Below are 19479 nucleotides of genomic sequence, written 5' to 3'. Positions count from 1 at the left end.
TGCCCGCAAAAAAATATCGTCCTAACTTCACCATGAATGTCGCCGCGTGACGCAAAAAAGGAGGGATGCAACACGAGGACTTCCCAGGAGGTCACCCATCCTAGTACTACTCTCGCCCAAGCACGCTTAACTTCGGTGCTTTAGTGCTGGTATGATCGCAACCGACATGTTATGCACTCATTTTCCCTTATGCTTGCTCCTCCCGCTCTTTGTCTGCTCTATTTTGTACCATGTCCATCCTCTTTTTCATCCGCACCACCGTTTCCCATCACCAATAGCCGAGCACGAGTGCCCGCAAAAAAATATCGTCCTAACTTCACCATGAATGTCGCCGCGTGACGCAAAAAGGAGGGATGCAACACGAGGACTTCCCAGGAGGTCACCCATCCTAGTACTACTCTCGCCCAAGCACGCTTAACTTCGGAGTTTTGATGGGATCCGGTGCTTTAGTGCTGGTATGATCGCATCCGACATGTTATGCACTCATTTTCCCTTATGCTTGCTCCTCCCGCTCTTTGTCTGCTCTATTTTGTACCATGTCCATCCTCTTTTTCATCCGCACCACCGTTTCCCATCACCAATAGCCGAGCACGAGTGCCCGCAAAAAAATATCGTCCTAACTTCACCATGAATGTCGCCGCGTGACGCAAAAAAGGAGGGATGCAACACGAGGACTTCATATGAGGTCACCCATCCTAGTACTACTCTCGCCCAAGCACGCTTAACTTCGGAGTTCGATGGGATCCGGTGCTTTAGTGCTGGTATGATCGCATCCGACATGTTATGCACTCATTTTCCCTTATGCTTGCTCCTCCCGCTCTTTGTCCGCTTCTATTTTGTACCATGTCCATCCTCTTTTTCATCCGCTCTCACCGTTTCCCATCACCAATAGCCGAGCACGAGTGCCCGCAAAAAAATATCGTCCTAACTTCACCATGAATGTCGCCGCGTGACGCAAAAAAGGAGGGATGCAACACGAGGACTTCCCAGTAGGTCACCCATCCTAGAACTACTCTCGCCCAAGCACGCTTAACTTCGCGGTTCTGATGGGCTCCGGGGCTGTCGTGCTGGTAGGGTCGCATCCGACATGTTATGCACTCATTTTCCCTTATGCTTGCTCCTCCCGCTCTTTGTCTGCTTCTATTTTGTACCATGTCCATCCTCTTTTTCATCCGCACCACCGTTTCCCATCACCAATAGCCGAGCACGAGTGCCCGCAAAAAAATATCGTCCTAACTTCACCATGAATGTCGCCGCGTGACGCAAAAAAGGAGGGATGCAACACGAGGACTTCCTCGGAGGTCACCCATCCTAGTACTACTCTCGCCCAAGCACGCTTAACTTCGGAGTTCTGATGGGATCCGGTGCTTTAGTGCTGGTATGATCGCATCCGACATGTTATGCACTCATTTTCCCTTATGCTTGCTCCTCCCGCTCTTTGTCTGCTCTATTTTGTACCATGTCCATCCTCTTTTTATCCGCACCACCGTTTCCCATCACCAATAGCCGAGCACGAGTGCCCGCAAAAAAATATCGTCCTAACTTCACCATGAATGTCGCCGCGTGACGCAAAAAAGGAGGGATGCAACACGAGGACTTCCCAGGAGGTCACCCATCCTAGTACTACTCTCGCCCAAGCACGCTTAACTTCGGAGTTACGATGGGATCCGGTGCTTTAGTGCTGGTATGATCGCATCCGACATGTTATGCACTCATTTTCCCTTATGCTTGCTCCTCCCGCTCTTTGTCTGCTCTATTTTGTACCATGTCCATCCTCTTTTTCATCCGCACCACCGTTTCCCATCACCAATAGCCGAGCACGAGTGCCCGCAAAAAAATATCGTCCTAACTTCACCATGAATGTCGCCGCGTGACGCAAAAAAGGAGGGATGCAACACGAGGACTTCAGGAGGTCACCCATCCTAGTACTACTCTCGCCCAAGCACGCTTAACTTCGGAGTTCTGATGGGATCCGGTGCTTTAGTGCTGGTATGATCGCATCCGACATGTTATGCACTCATTTTTCCTTATGCTTGCTCCTCCCGCTCTTTTGTCTGCTCTATTTTGTACCATGTCCATCCTCTTTTTCATCCGCACCACCGTTTCCCATCACCAATAGCCGAGCACGAGTGCCCGCAAAAAAATATCGTCCTAACTTCACCATGAATGTCGCCGCGTGACGCAAAAAAGGAGGGATGCAACACGAGGACTTCCTAGGAGGTCACCCATCCTAGTACTACTCTCGCCCAAGCACGCTTAACTTCGGAGTTCTGATGGGATCCGGTGCTTTAGTGCTGGTATGATCGCATCCGACATGTTATGCACTCATTTTCCCTTATGCTTGCTCCTCCCGTTCTTTGTCTCGCTTCTATTTTGTACCATGTCCATCCTCTTTTTCATCCGCACCACCGTTTCCCATCACCAATAGCCGAGCACGAGTGCCCGCAAAAAAATATCGTCCTAACTTCACCATGAATGTCGCCGCGTGACGCAAAAAAGGAGGGATGCAACACGAGGACTTCCCAGGAGGTCACCCATCCTAGTACTACTCTCGCCCAAGCACGCTTAACTTCGGAGTTCTGTGGGATCCGGTGCTTTAGTGCTGGTATGATCGCATCAGACATGTTATGCACTCATTTTCCCTTATGCTTGCTCCTCCCGCTCTTTGTCTCGCTTCTATTTTGTACCATGTCCATCCTCTTTTTCATCCGCACCACCGTTTCCCCATCACCAATAGCCGAGCACGAGTGCCCGCAAAAAATATCGTCCTAACTTCACCATGAATGTCGCCGCGTGACGCAAAAAAGGAGGGATGCAACACGAGGACTTCCTGTGAGGTCACCCATCCTAGTACTACTCTCGCCCAAGCACGCTTAACTTCGGTGTTGTGTTGGGATCCGGTGCTTTAGTGCTGGTATGATCGCATCCGACATGTTATGCACTCATTTTCCCTTATGCTTGCTCCTCCCGCTCTTTGTCTGCTCTATTTTGTACCATGTCCATCCTCTTTTTCATCCGCACCACCGTTTCCCATCACCAATAGCCGAGCACGAGTGCCCGCAAAAAAATATCGTCCTAACTTCACCATGAATGTCGCCGCGTGACGCAAAAAAGGAGGGATGCAACACGAGGACTTCCCAGGAGGTCACCCATCCTAGTACTACTCTCGCCCAAGCACGCTTAACTTCGGAGTTCTCTGGGATCCGGTGCTTTAGTGCTGGTATGATCGCATCCGACATGTTATGCACTCATTTTCCCTTATGCTTGCTCCTCCCGCTCTTTGTCCGCTTCTATTTTGTACCATGTCCATCCTCTTTTTCATCCGCACCACCGTTTCCCATCACCAATAGCCGAGCACGAGTGCCCGCAAAAAAATATCGTCCTAACTTCACCATGAATGTCGCCGCGTGACGCAAAAAAGGAGGGATGCAACACGAGGACTTCCCATGAGGTCACCCATCCTAGTACTACTCTCGCCCAAGCACGCTTAACTTCGGAGTTCTGATGGGATCCGGTGCTTTAGTGCTGGTATGATCGCATCCGACATGTTATGCACTCATTTTCCCTTATGCTTGCTCCTCCCGCTCTTTGTCTGCTTCTATTTTGTACCATGTCCATCCTCTTTTTCATCCGCACCACCGTTTCCCATCACCAATAGCCGAGCACGAGTGCCCGCAAAAAATATCGTCCTAACTTCACCATGAATGTCGCCGCGTGACGCAAAAAAGGAGGGATGCAACACGAGGACTTCCCAGGAGGTCACCCATCCTAGTACTACTCTCGCGCAAGCACGCTTAACTTCGGAGTTCTCTGGGATCCGGTGCTTTAGTGCTGGTATGATCGCATCCGACATGTTATGCACTCATTTTCCCTTATGCTTGCTCCTCCCGCTCTTTGTCTGCTCTCTATTTTGTACCATGTCCATCCTCTTTTTCATCCGCACCACCGTTTCCCATCACCAATAGCCGAGCACGAGTGCCCGCAAAAAAATATCGTCCTAACTTCACCATGAATGTCGCCGCGTGACGCAAAAAAGGAGGGATGCAACACGAGGACTTCCCAGAGGTCACCCATCCTAGTACTACTCTCGCCCAAGCACGCTTAACTTCGGAGTTCGATGGGATCCGGTGCTTTAGTGCCGGTATGATCGCATCCGACATGTTATGCACTCATTTTCCCTTATGCTTGCTCCTCCCGCTCTTTGTCCGCTTCTATTTTGTACCATGTCCATCCTCTTTTCATCCGCACCACCGTTTCCCATCACCAATAGCCGAGCACGAGTGCCCGCAAAAAATATCGTCCTAACTTCACCATGAATGTCGCCGCGTGACGCAAAAAAGGAGGGATGCAACACGAGGACTTCTCAGAGGTCACCCATCCTAGTACTACTCTCGCCCAAGCACGCTTAACTTCGGAGTTCGATGGGATCCGGTGCTTTAGTGCGGGTATGATCGCATCCGACATTTTATGCACTCATTTTCCCTTATGCTTGCTCCTCCCGCTCTTCGTCCGCTCTATTTTGTACCATGTCCATCCTCTTTTTCATCCGCACCACCGTTTCCCATCACCAATAGCCGAGCACGAGTGCCCGCAAAAAAATATCGTCCTAACTTCACCATGAATGTCGCCGCGTGACGCAAAAAAGGAGGGATGCAACACGAGGACTTCCAGGAGGTAACCCATCCAAGTACAACAAACGCCCAAGCACCATTAACATCGGAGTTAATATGGGATCCGGTGCTTTAGTGCTAGTATGATCGCATCCGACATGTTATGCACTCATTTTCCCTTATGCTTGCTCCTCCCGCTCTTTGTCTGCTCTATTTTGTACCATGTCCATCCTCTTTTTCATCCGCACCACCGTTTCCCATCACCAATAGCCGAGCACGAGTGCCCGCAAAAAAATATCGTCCTAACTTCACCATGAATGTCGCCGCGTGACGCAAAAAAGGAGGGATGCAACACGAGGACTTCCCGGGAGGTCACCCATCCTAGTACTACTCTCGCCAAGCACGCTTAACTTCGGAGTTCTGATGGGATCCGGTGCTTTAGTGCTAGTATGATCGCATCCGACATTTTATGCACTCATTTTCCCTTATGCTTGCTCCTCCCGCTCTTTGTCTGCTCTATTTTGTACCATGTCCATCCTCTTCTTCATCCGCACCACCGTTTCCCATCACCAATAGCCGAGCACGAGTGCCCGCAAAAAAATATCGTCCTAACTTCACCATGAATGTCGCCGCGTGACGCAAAAAGGAGGGATGCAACACGAGGACTTCCCAGGAGGTCACCCATCCTAGTACTACTCTCGCCCAAGCACGCTTAACTTCGGAGTTCTGATGGGATCCGGTGCTTTAGTGCTGGTATGATCGCATCCGACATGTTATGCACTCATTTTCCCTTATGCTTGCTCCTCCCGCTCTTTGTCTGCTCTATTTTGTACCATGTCCATCCTCTTTTTCATCCGCACCACCGTTTCCCATCACCAATAGCCGAGCACGAGTGCCCGCAAAAAAATATCGTCCTAACTTCACCATGAATGTCGCCGCGTGACGCAAAAAAGGAGGGATGCAACACGAGGACTTCCCAGGAGGTCACCCATCCTAGTACTACTCTCGCCCAAGCACGCTTAACTTCGGAGTTCTGATGGGATCCGGTGCTTTAGTGCTGGTATGATCGCATCCGACATGTTATGCACTCATTTTCCCTTATGCTTGCTCCTCCCGCTCTTTGTCCGCTCTATTTTGTACCATGTCCATCCTCTTTTTCATCCGCACCACCGTTTCCCATCACCAATAGCCGAGCACGAGTGCCCGCAAAAAAATATCGTCCTAACTTCACCATGAATGTCGCCGCGTGACGCAAAAAAAGGAGGGATGCAACACGAGGACTTCCCAGGAGGTCACCCATCCTAGTACTACTCTCGCCCAAGCACGCTTAACTTCGGAGTTCTGATGGGATCCGGTGCTTTAGTGCCGGGTATGATCGCATCCGACATGTTATGCACTCATTTTCCCTTATGCTTGCTCCTCCCGCTCTTTGCCTGCTCTATTTTGTACCATGTCCATCCTCTTTTTCATCCGCACCACCGTTTCCCATCACCAATAGCCGAGCACGAGTGCCCGCAAAAAAATATCGTCCTAACTTCACCATGAATGTCGCCGCGTGACGCAAAAAGGAGGGATGCAACACGAGGACTTCCCAGGAGGTCACCCATCCTAGTACTACTCTCGCCCAAGCACGCTTAACTTCGGAGTTCGATGGGATCCGGTGCTTTAGTGCTGGTATGATCGCATCCGACATGTTATGCACTCATTTTCGCTAATGCTAGCACCACCCGCTCATTCTCTCCTCAATTTTGTACCATGTCCATCCTCTTTTTCATCCGCACCACCGTTTCCCATCACCAATAGCCGAGCACGAGTGCCCGCAAAAAAATATCGTCCTAACTTCACCATGAATGTCGCCGCGTGACGCAAAAAGGAGGGATGCAACACGAGGACTTCCCAGAGGTCACCCATCCTAGTACTACTCTCGTCCAAGCACGCTTAACTTCGGAGTTCGATGGGATCCGGTGCTTTAGTGCTGGTATGATCGCATCCGACATGTTATGCACTCATTTTCCCTTATGCTTGCTCCTCCCGCTCTTTGTCCGCTCTATTTTGTACCATGTCCATCCTCTTTTTCATCCGCACCACCGCTTCCCATAACCAATAGCGGTGAACGAGTTCCCGCAAAAAATATCGTCCAAAATTCACCATGAATGTCGCCGCGTGACGCAAAAAAGGAGGGATGCAACACGAGGACTTCCTCAGGAGGTCACCCATCCTAGTACTACTCTCGCCCAAGCACGCTTAACTTCGGAGTTACGATGGGATCCGGTGCTTTAGTGCTGGTATGATCGCATCCGACATGTTATGCACTCATTTTCCCTTATGCTTGGTCCTCCCGCTCTTTGTCCGCTCTATTTTGTACCATGTCCATCCTCTTTTCATCCGCACCACCGTTTCCCATCACCAATAGCCGAGCACGAGTGCCCGCAAAAAAATATCGTCCTAACTTCACCATGAATGTCGCCGCGTGACGCAAAAAAGGAGGGATGCAACATGAGGACTTCCCAGAGGTCACCCATCCTAGTACTACTCGCCCAAGCACGCTTAACTTCGGAGTTCGATGGGATCCGGTGCTTTAGTGCCGGTATGATCGCATCCGACATGTTATGCACTCATTTTCCCTTATGCTTGCTCCTCCCGCTCTTTGTCCTGCTTCTATTTTGTACCATGTCCATCCTCTTTTTCATCCGCACCACCGTTTCCCATCACCAATAGCCGAGCACGAGTGCCCGCAAAAATATCGTCCTAACTTCACCATGAATGTCGCCGCGTGACGCAAAAAGGAGGGATGCAACACGAGGACTTCCCAGGAGGTCACCCATCCTAGTACTACTCTCGCCCAAGCACGCTTAACTTCGGAGTTCGATGGGATCCGGTGCTTTAGTGCTGGTATGATCGCATCCGACATGTTATGCACTCATTTTCCCTTATGCTTGCTCCTCCCGCTCTTTGTCCGCTTCTATTTTGTACCATGTCCATCCTCTTTTTTCATCCGCACCACCGTTTCCCATCACCAATAGCCGAGCACGAGTGCCCGCAAAAAAATATCGTCCTAACTTCACCATGAATGTCGCCGCGTGACGCAAAAGGAGGGATGCAACACGAGGACTTCCCAGGAGGTCACCCATCCTAGTACTACTCTCGCCCAAGCACGCTTAACTTCGGAGTTCGATGGGATCCGGTGCTTTAGTGCCGGTATGATCGCATCCGACATGTTATGCACTCATTTTCCCTTATGCTTGCTCCTCCCGCTCTTTGTCTCGCTTCTATTTTGTACCATGTCCATCCTCTTTTTCATCCGCACCACCGTTTCCCATCACCAATAGCCGAGCACGAGTGCCCGCAAAAATATCGTCCTAACTTCACCATGAATGTCGCCGCGTGACGCAAAAGGAGGGATGCAACACGAGGACTTCTCAGGAGGTCACCCATCCTAGTACTACTCTCGCCCAAGCACGCTTAACTTCGGAGTTCTGATGGGATCCGGTGCTTTAGTGCTGGTATGATCGCATCCGACATGTTATGCACTCATTTTCCCTTATGCTTGCTCCTCCCGCTCTTTGTGCCGCTCTATTTTGTACCATGTCCATCCTCTTTTTCATCCGCACCACCGTTTCCCATCACCAATAGCCGAGCACGAGTGCCCGCAAAAAAATATCGTCCTAACTTCACCATGAATGTCGCCGCGTGACGCAAAAAGGAGGGATGCAACACGAGGACTTCCCAGGAGCTCACCCATCCTAGTACTACTCGCCCAAGCACGCTTAACTTCGGAGTTCGATGGATCCGGTGCTTTAGTGTCGGTATGATCGCATCCGACATGTTATGCACTCATTTTCCTTATGCTTGCTCCTCCCGCTCTTTGTCCGCTCTATTTTGTACCATGTCCATCCTCTTTTCATCCGCACCACCGTTTCCCATCACCAATAGCCGAGCACGAGTGCCCGCAAAAAATATCGTCCTAACTTCACCATGAATGTCGCCGTGACGCAAAAAGGAGGGATGCAACACGAGGACTTCCCAGGAGGTCACCCATCCTAGTACTACTCTCGCCCAAGCACGCTTAACTTCGGAGTTCTGATGGGATCCGGTGCTTTAGTGCTGGTATGATCGCATCCGACATGTTATGCACTCATTTTCCCTTATGCTTGCTCCTCCCGCTCTTTGTCTGCTCTATTTTGTACCATGTCCATCCTCTTTTTCATCCGCACCACCGTTTCCCATCACCAATAGCCGAGCACGAGTGCCCGCAAAAAAATATCGTCCTAACTTCACCATGAATGTCGCCGCGTGACGCAAAAAAGGAGGGATGCAACACGAGGACTTCCTCAGTGAGGTCACCCATCCTAGTACTACTCTCGCCCAAGCACGCTTAACTTCGGAGTTCGATGGGATCCGGTGCTTTAGTGCTGGTATGATCGCATCCGACATGTTATGCACTCATTTTCCCTTATGCTTGCTCCTCCCGCTCTTTGTCTGCTCTATTTTGTACCATGTCCATCCTCTTTTTCATCCGCACCACCGTTTCCCATCACCAATAGCCGAGCACGAGTTCCCGCAAAAAAATATCGTCCTAACTTCACCATGAATGTCGCCGCGTGACGCAAAAAAAGGAGGGATGCAACACGAGGACTTCCTCGTAAAAATCCTAGTACTATTCTAGCCCAAGCACGCTTAACTTCGGAGTTCTGATGGGATCCGGTGCTTTAGTGCTGGTATGATCGCATCCGACATGTTATGCACTCATTTTCCCTTATGCTTGCTCCTCCCGCTCTTTGTCTGCTCTATTTTGTACCATGTCCATCCTCTTTTTCATCCGCACCACCGTTTCCCATCACCAATAGCCGAGCACGAGTGCCCGCAAAAAAATATCGTCCTAACTTCACCATGAATGTCGCCGCGTGACGCAAAAAAGGAGGGATGCAACACGAGGACTTCCAGGAGGTCACCCATCCTAGTACTACTCTCGCCCAAGCACGCTTAACTTCGGAGTTCTGATGGGATCCGGTGCTTTAGTGCTGGTATGATCGCATCCGACATGTTATGCACTCATTTTCCCTTATGCTTGCTCCTCCCGCTCTTTGTCTCGCTTCTATTTTGTACCATGTCCATCCTCTTTTTCATCCGCACCACCGTTTCCCATCACCAATAGCCGAGCACGAGTGCCCGCAAAAAATATCGTCCTAACTTCACCATGAATGTCGCCGCGTGACGCAAAAAAGGAGGGATGCAACACGAGGACTTCCCAGGAGGTCACCCATCCTAGTACTACTCTCGCCCAAGCACGCTTAACTTCGGTGCTTTAGTGCTGGTATGATCGCATCCGACATGTTATGCACTCATTTTCCCTTATGCTTGCTCCTCCCGCTCTTTGTCTGCTCTATTTTGTACCATGTCCATCCTCTTTTTCATCCGCACCACCGTTTCCCATCACCAATAGCCGAGCACGAGTGCCCGCAAAAAAATATCGTCCTAACTTCACCATGAATGTCGCCGCGTGACGCAAAAAGGAGGGATGCAACACGAGGACTTCTCCAGGAGGTCACCCATCCTAGTACTACTCTCGCCCAAGCACGCTTAACTTCGGAGTTCGATGGGATCCGGTGCTTTAGTGCTGGTATGATCGCATCCGACATGTTATGCACTCATTTTCCCTTATGCTTGCTCCTCCCGCTCGTTGTCTGCTCTATTTTGTACCATGTCCATCCTCCTTTTCATCCGCACCACCGTTTCCCATCACCAATAGCCGAGCACGAGTGCCCGCAAAAACATATCGTCCTAACTTCACCATGAATGTCGCCGCGTGACGCAAAAAAGGAGGGATGCAACACGAGAACTTCCCAGGGGAGGTCACCCATCCTAGTACTACTCTCGCCCAAGCACGCTTAACTTCGGAGTTCCGATGGGGATCCGGTGCTTTAGTGCTGGTATGATCGCATCCGACATGTTATGCACTCATTTTCCCTTATGCTTGCTCCTCCCGCTCTTTGTCCGCTTCTATTTTGTACCATGTCCATCCTCTTTTTCATCCGCACCACCTTTTCCCATCACCAATAGCCGAGCACGAGTGCCCGCAAAAATATCGTCCTAACTTCACCATGAATGTCGCCGCGTGACGCAAAAAAGGAGGGATGCAACACGAGGACTTCCCAGAGGTCACCCATCCTAGTACTACTCTCGCCCAAGCACGCTTAACTTCGGAGTTCGATGGGATCCGGTGCTTTAGTGCCGGTATGATCGCATCCCGCATGTTATGCACTCATTTTCCCTTATGCTTGCTCCTCCCGCTCTTTGTCTGCTCTATTTTGTACCATGTCCATCCTATTATTCATCCGCACCAACGTTTCCCATCACCAATAGCCGATCACGAGTGCCCGCAAAAAAATATCGTCCTAACTTCACCATGAATGTCGCCGCGTGACGCCAAAAAGGAGGGAAGCAACACGAGGACTTCTCAGAGGTCACCCATCCTAGTACTACTCGCCCAAGCACGCTTAACTTCGGAGTTCGATGGGATCCGGTGCTTTAGTGCTGGTATGATCGCATCCGACATGTTATGCACTCATTTTCCCTTATGCTTGCTCCTCCCGCTCTTTGTCTCCGCTTCTATTTTGTACCATGTCCATCCTCTTTTCATCCGCACCACCGTTTCCCATCACCAATAGCCGAGCACGAGTGCCCCCAAAAATATCGTCCTAACTTCACCATGAATGTCGCCGCGTGACGCAAAAAAGGAGGGATGCAACACGAGGACTTCCCAGAGGTCACCCATCCTAGTACTACTCTCGCCTAAGCACGCTTAACTTCGGAGTTCGATGGGATCCGGTGCTTTAGTGCTGGTATGATCGCATCCGACATGTTATGCACTCATTTTCCCTTATGCTTGCTCCTCCCGCTCTTTGTCTGCTTTTTTTTTTGTACCATGTCCATCCTCTTTTTCATCCGCACCACCGTTTCCCATCACCAATAGCCGAGCACGAGTGCCCGCAAAAAATATCATCCTAACTTCACCATGAATGTCGCCGCGTGACGCAAAAAAGGAGGGATGCAACACGAGGACTTCCCAGGAGGTCACCCATCCTAGTACTACTCTCGCCCAAGCACGCTTAACTTCGGAGTTCTGATGGGATCCGGTGCTTTAGTGCTGGTATGATCGCATCCGACATGTTATGCACTCATTTTCCCTTATGCTTGCTCCTCCCGCTCTTTGTCTGCTTTTTTTTTTGTACCATGTCCATCCTCTTTTTCATCCGCACCACCGTTTCCCATCACCAATAGTCGAGCACGAGTGCCCGCAAAAAAATATCGTCCTAACTTCACCATGAATGTCGCCGCGTGACGCAAAAAAGGAGGGATGCAACACGAGGACTTCCCAGGAGGTCACCCATCCTAGTACTACTCGCCCAAGCACGCTTAACTTCGGAGTTCTGATGGGATCCGGTGCTTTAGTGCTGGTATGATCACACCCGACATGTTATGCACTCATTTTCCCTTATGCTTGCTCCTCCCGCTCTTTGTCTGCTCTATTTTGTACCATGTCCATCCTCTTTTTCATCCGCACCACCGTTTCCCATCACCAATAGCCGAGCACGAGTGCCCGCAAAAAAATATCGTCCTAACTTCACCATGAATGTCGCCGCGTGACGCAAAAAAGGAGGGATGCAACACGAGGACTTCCCAGGAGGTCACCCATCCTAGTACTACTCTCGCCCAAGCACGCTTAACTTCGGAGTTCTGATGGGATCCGGTGCTTTAGTGCTGGTATGATCGCATCCGACATGTTATGCACTCATTTTCCCTTATGCTTGCTCCTCCCGCTCTTTGTCTGCTCTATTTTGTACCATGTCCATCCTCTTTTTCATCTACCCCCCTTAAAAGAATCTCGTCCCCGAGATTTGAAATGGCTAGAAAGAAAGAACACTCATCTCTCACTTGTTTTCCTTATTATTTGAATCTCTCAAGAAGAATAGGTAGAGAAGAAGTTGGCTTCATTTCTCGGTGTCGACTTGATCTTTGTCTGGGCACTGTTTCGCATAGTGACCAACTTCCTTGCACTTATAGCAAGTGATTCCTGGGGCAAAAGGGTGCTCATCCTTTTGTCCTTTGTGCCCCTCCACGACCTCCTTGTGGTCATGTGATGAACTAGATTTTGCAACCTTTGAACGGTCCCTTGTACGGAGTTCGGGGGTATTGGCCTTCCTCTTGCGACCTTCAATCTCCTTTTGTTTTCCCTCCAGCTTGATTGCCTTGTTGATAAGTGCCTGGCACGTTTTGAAATCACCGGAGGTCAACTGGAAAGAGAGATCGTCATTCAGACCATCGAGAAACCTCTCCTGCCTACCCTCATCATCTGCCACATCATCAGGAGAGTAGCGAGCAAGCTTGTTGAAGATATCTAGGTACTCAGCCACAGTGCGCGATCCTTGGCGCAGCGCACGAAACTCCTTCTTCTTCAATGCCATGAGCCCAGTTGGCACGTGATAGCCACGGAAGGCTTTCTTGAACTCATCCCAAGTGACATTGTTGATGTCGGCGATAGAGAGTTTGTAGTTGTCCCACCAAGCTGCAGCTGGCCCCTCCAGCTGGTGAGTTGCATAGAGAACCTTCTCTGGCTCCAAGCATTGCACAGTGTCGAGCTTGTTGGAGATAGTGCGAAGCCAATCATCAGCATCAATGGGCTCGGCAGAGCTTGAGAAGGTGGGAGGCTTGAGTCGCAAGAACCGTGTCAAGCGATCAATGGGAGGTGGTGGAGGTGGGGGATTGTTGTTGTTATTGTTGTTCTGGTTCAGATGCTGAGTCAGAAGCTGCATCAATTGAGCTTGACCTTGGAGGAGTTGCTCCATGGCCGGAGACACTTCATTGTTGCGAACCATCTGTTAGGTATGAGAATAATATAAGGCGAGACATCTGATGGGTATTTGACGAGATTAAGGAGAGATAGACTCGAGATAGAAAAGAAGAGAACTACCCCCAAGAACTTTTATAAAAACTTCAAAAATAACACATTCATAAATATATCAAACATTCAAAAAAAATTAAACATGGATGTCGACAATGATGGAATACAACTCAAGCGCATACTAAAGATTTATTTCTATTGACTAGGAGTGCCAAAAAATGGACATCTAAGCGGAAGATGCGTGATCACATAAACTAGTGAAGTGTTATTAAGCATCCCCAAATTTGCGCTTCTTAAGGGCCATCTCTACCTTGAGAGTATCCAACTCTTCTTGCACATCACGAAGTTGCTTCCTCGTGCGGCGTATCTCGTACACATCGTCCTCTAGGGAATCATTAAAGGCTCGAGTCAGATCCACTTGTTGGACAAGCTTCGGGTTGTCTTCAGTTGTTGTTGGGGAGTAGTAAACTAAGTTGTCATCCGAGTATTTCGTGGGGAAGTACTCGAAGCGAGTCCCCTCAAACATTGGCTCATAGAGCCCCATCAACCCACGAATAGCTTCACGGGCGGCATCCTCGACACCAGCGTTGAAGTTGTCACGAGGGATAGGTGCCTCGAAGACACGTAATGGTTTCACATCTTCCAAGGTCGAGTAGACATGCGCCTCCACATTCCACAGCTCCATACCTGCCTCGGTAAAGAGATATCCCTGATACACCGGTCGAGTCTTCATCCGAAGGTGAGATATCATATCCCATAGCAAACGAGTCCAACGACCAACATTTACTCCATGCGAGATCTCGGTAGGGACTTTGGCCAACAAGTTTGAAAGGGAAGAGAATGAGTAAACTTTAGAAATTGATGGACAAGAGTATCAAAGATTTTTTTTTAAAGATACTTATTAAATATATTTCCTAAGGTCTCCAAACCTAGGGCCACGACCTAGAGTCGATATGGCTCTGATACCATCTGTGATGACCCGAACCTGGAGAGATCCGGAGTCTATGTGCATCCACTGTACTAGTCCCAAGGATTTGCTAGTACGCACATTCACGAGATAAATATCACAGTCATATCATTATTACAACGCATCAAATCCGATACATAGTTATTTATTACATAAATGCCCGTAGGGCCAAAATGAACAAATGCTGAAGACAAATAAAGCGGCGAATCCAACAAATGTGCCAAGGTGCAATCGACTGAACATCGTGGACTTAACATCGTATCTCACTCGTCATCGGAACAACCTGCAACATGAGACGTTGCAGCCACTTAGAGTGGTCAACACTTTGAATGTGTGGCAAGTTACACCAATGCAATAATATACCTATTTCTACATGCTTAGGGATATCAAAGGAAATGGCTATAGGGTTTAACATTTGCGCAAAACAATATTTTACATCAATAAATCACATTTTAACATTTCCAAAGTTCTAACTCGTCCTATCTTTAATAAACAATTTTATCAAGTAATATATGACTAGAGGTCACACAGTCCAACTAGCCTAGATGAAAGTACCCGTGAGCGACACACGAACTAATGTGGCTTTCCCCAAAATCCCACCTATGAACGACACACGGACATAGGGTTTGAAATTCAATTTATGTTTAGAAAGACAAAGTTGAGAAGAGACATCTTCAGGTAAAGGTTACTCAGCTTCGCCCGTAACCGTGGGCACGGCTAATCGATTAGTTCGACACCCTGCAGGGGTTGCACACTTTCACCACATGGCACAACCCGAAGGTTATGCCGAGGTCTTTCCCAAATGGCTAACTACTTATTTCCAGGCACGCCCGCTCCAAAATAGACACAAAGTCTCATACCGATGACGGTCCTTAAGTAGGTTTCCACAAGATAATCAACCAAGCCAGAGCCCATATGACATGTGGTTGCACGAAACAACTGAGCAATTCTAAATATGAATTTGTTCTTTTAGGGGTCCCTGGGCGGCGGACCCAACCAATTTGAGCACACAGCTCCACACGCGATGACCCATCATACCACTTCACTTTAGGACTTAAATAATTTTACATTTTAATTTGGTAAACACATTTCACAAACCATTTCTATTTTGTAATCACTATTTCATTTGAACCCCCCAACGGATTTTATTTTAGCATGACTAAGCATAACTATATAGTTCAAAACTTTACTAGAACTTAATCTAGCATACATTTACCTAAGGTTACAAAGTGGGTGATGATTCCTACGGCTTATTTCTACCATAGGACATAACTCTATAAAACATCGCCATTTCTAAAAATACTTGGCTAACAAAATAAAACTATCGCATGCATTCCTACTTTTATAATCAAAATAGCATAGCAAAAATAAATGGGATAGACATGTAGATGTAACTTGCCTCTTCTTGATGAACTATTAACTCTTTCTTGTCTCCGAAATACTCTCACGATAAATCTCCGTAATGTCTATACGCGAAAACAATCGAATAAATTCCAAATTCAAAATACCAGAACCAAAGAGATTTCAGATATTACAAAATGTAAATATGTTTTATAGAATAGAATTGATACCATGTTTCTATGCTACTAATTCGAAAGTACAACGTGGAATTTGGGTTTAGGAAAAGGAGTGGTCGGAAAATGGTTCACGTGTACGTAGATATGGCCAAAATAGCCTCAAACTTAAGTTTAAACTAAAACAATGTTAATTACTTTGAAATGTGATTTAGTAAGTGTTAACAGAAGGTATTTCGATTTATAAAACTACTATAAAAAATGAGTTCACATTTTGATTAAAATTGACTAAGATATGTGTATTTGAAGTTTGAGCCAAAATCTGTCAAAAATTTGGATTCGCACGAACTGGGTATCATGGTATAGGATATGGCGGTACAGATTTTGTTCGTACGGGTTTTTAGTAATCTAATCTAGGCCATTGGCTTTGGATCTAAGGGCTGAAACTGAAAATAAAATGAAAACCAATGAAGGGCAGGGTGCTCACGGTAGGTGCCTGTGTTTCGCTGCTAGAGCTCGATCGTGGTCGATTTCGCGGCAGCGGAGGTCCGACGAGTAAGGTGCCAATGAGGGACGGCTCTGTAGGGCGAAGTGCTTGCGACGGTCAGCTACTTCCGGCGAGGTTGGACAACGACGAGAGCGACATCCACAGCGCCGGCGTGCTCCCGTTGGTGTGAGGGCTCCCGAGCTGCTGGGGACAAAATAGATGGTCAGGAAGGTGCTACACGATGAGGGGGATCGGTTAGAACAAAAAGGATGCCCATGTAACCTTCACCGGCGTCAGAATCGTCGCCGGAGTTGCGGACGGCGGTGAACTTCGGTCACGAAATTTGGACTCCCTAGAGCTCAAATCGAGGGGGCCGAGTGGCGGGACTGTGGTGGAGTCTGGGGAATCTCGGGGGTCCCTTTTATAGGCCGAGGGGACGAGCGACCGAGGCGGATTGAGCGGCGGCGACCGGTGTACTCGCGGTGGTTTCTCGGGAGATAGCGATGCAGAGGGAGAGGGATAGGCCTCGGGCGCTGAGGATAAGGCGGTGGAAGTTCACCTCCCCCAGATGCACCTCACCTGGACGCGCGGGGAGCTGCGGGAGGCGCGCACGTTCTCGCCGGGGAAAACGCGGCGACGGGCAGGAGGTTGAAGATGAAACATGATGCACTGACCCCATGAGCTGCCTGCTGACATGTGGGCCAGCTACTATTTAGGCGAAGAAAGAAAAGGAAAGGAAATATAGACAGAGCGCCGGTGCGAGGTAAACTCAGCTGGGTCGTACTTGCCATGCATGAGGCCAGATTGGTGTATATGTAGGCACAGATTAAAAGGATTGGCCAGTTTGGCCGTTTGGTCTTTCACGTAATCTGGCACATCATGTTTTTCCTTTTTTCTTTTACTAGGACAATGCCCGCACGTTGCTGCGGATGAACAAAATATGTTTACTTGAAAAATATAAGAAAAGCTTCTAACATGTCATAGCTTCTCCGTCAAAATAAAGTCGAACTCATAGAACCCTCCATACAAGTCAAAACTCCCACACATAGCGAGGCTTTGGCGGGCAGCAACCTTGTCCTCCTTATATGATTAGGAGCCGTCGAGCGAGTCCATGGTCACTCATTGCAGTAATTATGGCCTCAATTATGGTCATATGAAAGCCCCATGGGGAAAATTATCGCCGACCGATATCAACCTGCTTCAGACATCGCTAATCGTCACGAGAAGGGGCTCCACACACGAATTGTATGAATGATGTTTGGCTGAGGGGAAATAAGCCAGTACGAATGTGTCGCTCCGTAGGCGAGACAAAACGATGCAGACAACGAGGTGAGGAGTATGTGGCTATGTTGTGGTATAGATAGGAAAGGTGTCCGAGCATGGCAATCAAAAAACTGACGCAGCTCAACCTTTACTTGGTTTGAGTTTTGGAGAAAGTTATATTGAAAAATTGGTACTATTGTGTGTAATGGTCTGGCATTGGATCAAAAACCATATGAAAAATTCCATTTTTTGGCTTTTGTACCTCCAAATAATTCAAAGACATGATATGTGTATTTGAAATTAAAATTCAAACAATTAGAAGTTTCCTTTTGGCTGCTTTCCGTCAATGAACATTTGAAATCAGAATTTGTAGGAAGTCACAAGCAGTGAGGCAACTTTTTTCAGTTTTGAAGAATCGCCTAGCTAGCGAAATCTGGTCTTAGAGGAAAAGTGGGGGCAACCCCATCTATTTCACCACGCAGTATTATATTACAGGAGCGGAGGAGCCACGGTAGTCATAAAATAATAGGGGGCAAGCCAAATTAATTTGAATATGCACAGAACTTGATGCCTCAGAAAGATTTAGTGAAGCACCACACTTATCTCCGCGCCCTACACTGCGATCAGCAAAGAGCTGAGCTCCAACTTTAACGTCTGTGAACGTGACCTGGATGTCTGCCTCCGTGGAACTCTCACGGCTGGACTTGGGGCAGGTTCAATCGTCCAGGTCACGCTCCATGAGGGCCACCCGCGCCGGCATGAGGCTGGCGAACTCCAACGCAGAACGCGGCTCCACGGGAGTTACAGAATAGCAGCGGAAAATCACGACGGCCGATCGACAGGGATGATGAAGTAGTGCTTAGCCGAGGCTGCGCTAGATCAGCTGCCGAGCGGCATGGCAGACGCGGCCACCAAGTCAATTCAAACACCGATTACGTTGTCGCCAATAAAGTGAACGACAGAGTGTACTCTCTCGACCGCGTTAAGATCCACGGGCGATCGTGGGGATTATCAATCACGCGTTGGTTATTGGCTTTCGCTGAACATGGCGAGCCGGCGGCGGCCTCCGTGAGCAGCCCGACGTCATCCTGCTCCAAACTCACCTCGTCCTCGTAGCTTGTCGCAGGCCATGGTGAGCCGCTGGCCGCGTGGCTCCTCAAGCAGACCTACGTCCAGCTTCAAGGAAGTAGTCGTAGTGAGCCGCCGGACGGCTGTTTGATTGGTCACGCGTGGGGCGCAGCTAAGTGAACAAACTAGATTGGATTGAAGCCGGACTCTGCTACCGTCTGATTTGGAGCGTATATGTACGCTCGATCTTGTTCGAGCTAAACTCAGCTACCATCTCTCTTGAATCGTACAAAGTGTAGCTGACGTACGATACGAAGCTTTAGACGACGAACAACTGGACGGACGAAACGGACAATAGCAAGAAAGATGCATCACAGTTTGCTGTGGTGGCCACGGGCGAACGGAGAGGAGAAGCAGACGATGACATCATGATTGCCGTTTTCCCGTGCGCCGCTGCTCTGCATGCTCAAACGGCGTGTCGCTACCGCGGCCGAGTGCCCTCAAACACGGATCAGGACGACGTGCGTGGTGCGGAGACGTCTCTTTGTTGGAGGGCAATGAGAAGTTTTCGTGGGGATCGATCGCATCGTGGCCGATATATAATAGGTTCAGGACGTGGAGTCGTTTCCCTAAACAGCACCTATGCAAACGGGGATACGTTCAGACGA

General features: G+C 48.9%; 1 protein-coding gene, 38 non-coding genes and 3 pseudogenes across 39 annotated transcripts; all 42 read right to left on the bottom strand.

The window, feature by feature from the left end:
- Nucleotides 1-62: 62 nt before the first annotated feature.
- LOC127318988 (5S ribosomal RNA) lies at nt 63-163 on the bottom strand (annotated as a pseudogene).
- Nucleotides 164-350: 187 nt separating this feature from the next.
- Nucleotides 351-469, bottom strand: LOC127318903 (5S ribosomal RNA). The gene has a single exon (XR_007862220.2). It is a non-coding gene; the product is annotated as a 5S ribosomal RNA (ribosomal RNA).
- A 188-nt stretch (nt 470-657) lies between these two features.
- On the bottom strand, nt 658-775 carry LOC127318968 (5S ribosomal RNA). Its single transcript, XR_007862279.2, has one exon. It is a non-coding gene; the product is annotated as a 5S ribosomal RNA (ribosomal RNA).
- A 190-nt stretch (nt 776-965) lies between these two features.
- LOC127319011 (5S ribosomal RNA) lies at nt 966-1084 on the bottom strand. The gene has a single exon (XR_007862321.2). It is a non-coding gene; the product is annotated as a 5S ribosomal RNA (ribosomal RNA).
- Nucleotides 1085-1273: 189 nt separating this feature from the next.
- LOC127318834 (5S ribosomal RNA) lies at nt 1274-1392 on the bottom strand. The gene has a single exon (XR_007862154.2). It is a non-coding gene; the product is annotated as a 5S ribosomal RNA (ribosomal RNA).
- Nucleotides 1393-1579: 187 nt separating this feature from the next.
- Nucleotides 1580-1698, bottom strand: LOC127318966 (5S ribosomal RNA). Its single transcript, XR_007862277.2, has one exon. It is a non-coding gene; the product is annotated as a 5S ribosomal RNA (ribosomal RNA).
- Nucleotides 1699-1886: 188 nt separating this feature from the next.
- On the bottom strand, nt 1887-2003 carry LOC127319050 (5S ribosomal RNA). Its single transcript, XR_007862358.2, has one exon. It is a non-coding gene; the product is annotated as a 5S ribosomal RNA (ribosomal RNA).
- Nucleotides 2004-2192: 189 nt separating this feature from the next.
- LOC127319043 (5S ribosomal RNA) lies at nt 2193-2311 on the bottom strand. The gene has a single exon (XR_007862351.2). It is a non-coding gene; the product is annotated as a 5S ribosomal RNA (ribosomal RNA).
- Nucleotides 2312-2501: 190 nt separating this feature from the next.
- On the bottom strand, nt 2502-2619 carry LOC127318862 (5S ribosomal RNA). Its single transcript, XR_007862181.2, has one exon. It is a non-coding gene; the product is annotated as a 5S ribosomal RNA (ribosomal RNA).
- Nucleotides 2620-2809: 190 nt separating this feature from the next.
- On the bottom strand, nt 2810-2928 carry LOC127318886 (5S ribosomal RNA). Its single transcript, XR_007862204.2, has one exon. It is a non-coding gene; the product is annotated as a 5S ribosomal RNA (ribosomal RNA).
- Nucleotides 2929-3116: 188 nt separating this feature from the next.
- Nucleotides 3117-3234, bottom strand: LOC127319090 (5S ribosomal RNA). Its single transcript, XR_007862388.2, has one exon. It is a non-coding gene; the product is annotated as a 5S ribosomal RNA (ribosomal RNA).
- A 189-nt stretch (nt 3235-3423) lies between these two features.
- On the bottom strand, nt 3424-3542 carry LOC127319080 (5S ribosomal RNA). The gene has a single exon (XR_007862378.2). It is a non-coding gene; the product is annotated as a 5S ribosomal RNA (ribosomal RNA).
- Nucleotides 3543-3730: 188 nt separating this feature from the next.
- Nucleotides 3731-3848, bottom strand: LOC127318986 (5S ribosomal RNA). The gene has a single exon (XR_007862297.2). It is a non-coding gene; the product is annotated as a 5S ribosomal RNA (ribosomal RNA).
- Nucleotides 3849-4038: 190 nt separating this feature from the next.
- On the bottom strand, nt 4039-4155 carry LOC127319092 (5S ribosomal RNA). The gene has a single exon (XR_007862389.2). It is a non-coding gene; the product is annotated as a 5S ribosomal RNA (ribosomal RNA).
- A 187-nt stretch (nt 4156-4342) lies between these two features.
- Nucleotides 4343-4459, bottom strand: LOC127318837 (5S ribosomal RNA). The gene has a single exon (XR_007862157.2). It is a non-coding gene; the product is annotated as a 5S ribosomal RNA (ribosomal RNA).
- A 188-nt stretch (nt 4460-4647) lies between these two features.
- On the bottom strand, nt 4648-4765 carry LOC127319084 (5S ribosomal RNA; annotated as a pseudogene).
- Nucleotides 4766-4953: 188 nt separating this feature from the next.
- On the bottom strand, nt 4954-5071 carry LOC127319094 (5S ribosomal RNA). The gene has a single exon (XR_007862391.2). It is a non-coding gene; the product is annotated as a 5S ribosomal RNA (ribosomal RNA).
- Nucleotides 5072-5258: 187 nt separating this feature from the next.
- LOC127318863 (5S ribosomal RNA) lies at nt 5259-5377 on the bottom strand. The gene has a single exon (XR_007862182.2). It is a non-coding gene; the product is annotated as a 5S ribosomal RNA (ribosomal RNA).
- Nucleotides 5378-5565: 188 nt separating this feature from the next.
- Nucleotides 5566-5684, bottom strand: LOC127318916 (5S ribosomal RNA). Its single transcript, XR_007862232.2, has one exon. It is a non-coding gene; the product is annotated as a 5S ribosomal RNA (ribosomal RNA).
- A 189-nt stretch (nt 5685-5873) lies between these two features.
- Nucleotides 5874-5993, bottom strand: LOC127318994 (5S ribosomal RNA). The gene has a single exon (XR_007862305.2). It is a non-coding gene; the product is annotated as a 5S ribosomal RNA (ribosomal RNA).
- Nucleotides 5994-6180: 187 nt separating this feature from the next.
- Nucleotides 6181-6298, bottom strand: LOC127319025 (5S ribosomal RNA). The gene has a single exon (XR_007862334.2). It is a non-coding gene; the product is annotated as a 5S ribosomal RNA (ribosomal RNA).
- Nucleotides 6299-6485: 187 nt separating this feature from the next.
- On the bottom strand, nt 6486-6602 carry LOC127318878 (5S ribosomal RNA). Its single transcript, XR_007862197.2, has one exon. It is a non-coding gene; the product is annotated as a 5S ribosomal RNA (ribosomal RNA).
- Nucleotides 6603-6789: 187 nt separating this feature from the next.
- On the bottom strand, nt 6790-6909 carry LOC127318889 (5S ribosomal RNA). Its single transcript, XR_007862207.2, has one exon. It is a non-coding gene; the product is annotated as a 5S ribosomal RNA (ribosomal RNA).
- A 187-nt stretch (nt 6910-7096) lies between these two features.
- On the bottom strand, nt 7097-7211 carry LOC127318885 (5S ribosomal RNA). Its single transcript, XR_007862203.2, has one exon. It is a non-coding gene; the product is annotated as a 5S ribosomal RNA (ribosomal RNA).
- Nucleotides 7212-7398: 187 nt separating this feature from the next.
- LOC127318813 (5S ribosomal RNA) lies at nt 7399-7516 on the bottom strand. Its single transcript, XR_007862134.2, has one exon. It is a non-coding gene; the product is annotated as a 5S ribosomal RNA (ribosomal RNA).
- Nucleotides 7517-7704: 188 nt separating this feature from the next.
- Nucleotides 7705-7822, bottom strand: LOC127318918 (5S ribosomal RNA). The gene has a single exon (XR_007862234.2). It is a non-coding gene; the product is annotated as a 5S ribosomal RNA (ribosomal RNA).
- A 186-nt stretch (nt 7823-8008) lies between these two features.
- On the bottom strand, nt 8009-8127 carry LOC127318975 (5S ribosomal RNA). Its single transcript, XR_007862287.2, has one exon. It is a non-coding gene; the product is annotated as a 5S ribosomal RNA (ribosomal RNA).
- A 188-nt stretch (nt 8128-8315) lies between these two features.
- Nucleotides 8316-8430, bottom strand: LOC127318896 (5S ribosomal RNA). Its single transcript, XR_007862214.2, has one exon. It is a non-coding gene; the product is annotated as a 5S ribosomal RNA (ribosomal RNA).
- A 182-nt stretch (nt 8431-8612) lies between these two features.
- LOC127318901 (5S ribosomal RNA) lies at nt 8613-8731 on the bottom strand. The gene has a single exon (XR_007862218.2). It is a non-coding gene; the product is annotated as a 5S ribosomal RNA (ribosomal RNA).
- A 188-nt stretch (nt 8732-8919) lies between these two features.
- On the bottom strand, nt 8920-9039 carry LOC127319093 (5S ribosomal RNA). The gene has a single exon (XR_007862390.2). It is a non-coding gene; the product is annotated as a 5S ribosomal RNA (ribosomal RNA).
- Nucleotides 9040-9228: 189 nt separating this feature from the next.
- On the bottom strand, nt 9229-9342 carry LOC127319095 (5S ribosomal RNA). The gene has a single exon (XR_007862392.2). It is a non-coding gene; the product is annotated as a 5S ribosomal RNA (ribosomal RNA).
- A 188-nt stretch (nt 9343-9530) lies between these two features.
- On the bottom strand, nt 9531-9648 carry LOC127318811 (5S ribosomal RNA). The gene has a single exon (XR_007862132.2). It is a non-coding gene; the product is annotated as a 5S ribosomal RNA (ribosomal RNA).
- Nucleotides 9649-9837: 189 nt separating this feature from the next.
- LOC127319048 (5S ribosomal RNA) lies at nt 9838-9938 on the bottom strand (annotated as a pseudogene).
- A 187-nt stretch (nt 9939-10125) lies between these two features.
- LOC127319087 (5S ribosomal RNA) lies at nt 10126-10244 on the bottom strand. Its single transcript, XR_007862385.2, has one exon. It is a non-coding gene; the product is annotated as a 5S ribosomal RNA (ribosomal RNA).
- A 188-nt stretch (nt 10245-10432) lies between these two features.
- LOC139836675 (5S ribosomal RNA) lies at nt 10433-10554 on the bottom strand. Its single transcript, XR_011753386.1, has one exon. It is a non-coding gene; the product is annotated as a 5S ribosomal RNA (ribosomal RNA).
- A 187-nt stretch (nt 10555-10741) lies between these two features.
- Nucleotides 10742-10858, bottom strand: LOC139836637 (5S ribosomal RNA). Its single transcript, XR_011753342.1, has one exon. It is a non-coding gene; the product is annotated as a 5S ribosomal RNA (ribosomal RNA).
- A 188-nt stretch (nt 10859-11046) lies between these two features.
- LOC139836860 (5S ribosomal RNA) lies at nt 11047-11161 on the bottom strand. Its single transcript, XR_011753578.1, has one exon. It is a non-coding gene; the product is annotated as a 5S ribosomal RNA (ribosomal RNA).
- Nucleotides 11162-11349: 188 nt separating this feature from the next.
- Nucleotides 11350-11466, bottom strand: LOC139836734 (5S ribosomal RNA). The gene has a single exon (XR_011753446.1). It is a non-coding gene; the product is annotated as a 5S ribosomal RNA (ribosomal RNA).
- A 189-nt stretch (nt 11467-11655) lies between these two features.
- LOC139837166 (5S ribosomal RNA) lies at nt 11656-11774 on the bottom strand. The gene has a single exon (XR_011753705.1). It is a non-coding gene; the product is annotated as a 5S ribosomal RNA (ribosomal RNA).
- A 190-nt stretch (nt 11775-11964) lies between these two features.
- Nucleotides 11965-12081, bottom strand: LOC139836523 (5S ribosomal RNA). Its single transcript, XR_011753228.1, has one exon. It is a non-coding gene; the product is annotated as a 5S ribosomal RNA (ribosomal RNA).
- A 188-nt stretch (nt 12082-12269) lies between these two features.
- On the bottom strand, nt 12270-12388 carry LOC139837160 (5S ribosomal RNA). Its single transcript, XR_011753704.1, has one exon. It is a non-coding gene; the product is annotated as a 5S ribosomal RNA (ribosomal RNA).
- Nucleotides 12389-12601: 213 nt separating this feature from the next.
- Nucleotides 12602-13456, bottom strand: LOC139835551 (uncharacterized). The gene has a single exon (XM_071825411.1). The coding sequence runs from the start codon at nt 13454-13456 to the stop codon at nt 12602-12604; it is 855 nt and encodes a 284-aa protein (XP_071681512.1).
- Between the last annotated feature and the right edge of the window lie 6023 nt (nt 13457-19479).

The sequence above is a fragment of the Lolium perenne genome, chromosome 2, assembly GCF_019359855.2.
Source record: "Lolium perenne isolate Kyuss_39 chromosome 2, Kyuss_2.0, whole genome shotgun sequence".
Classification (NCBI taxonomy): Eukaryota; Viridiplantae; Streptophyta; class Magnoliopsida; order Poales; family Poaceae; genus Lolium; species Lolium perenne.
Note: the sequence above shows the minus strand (reverse complement) of the source record. Positions and strands in the feature narration are given on the sequence as shown.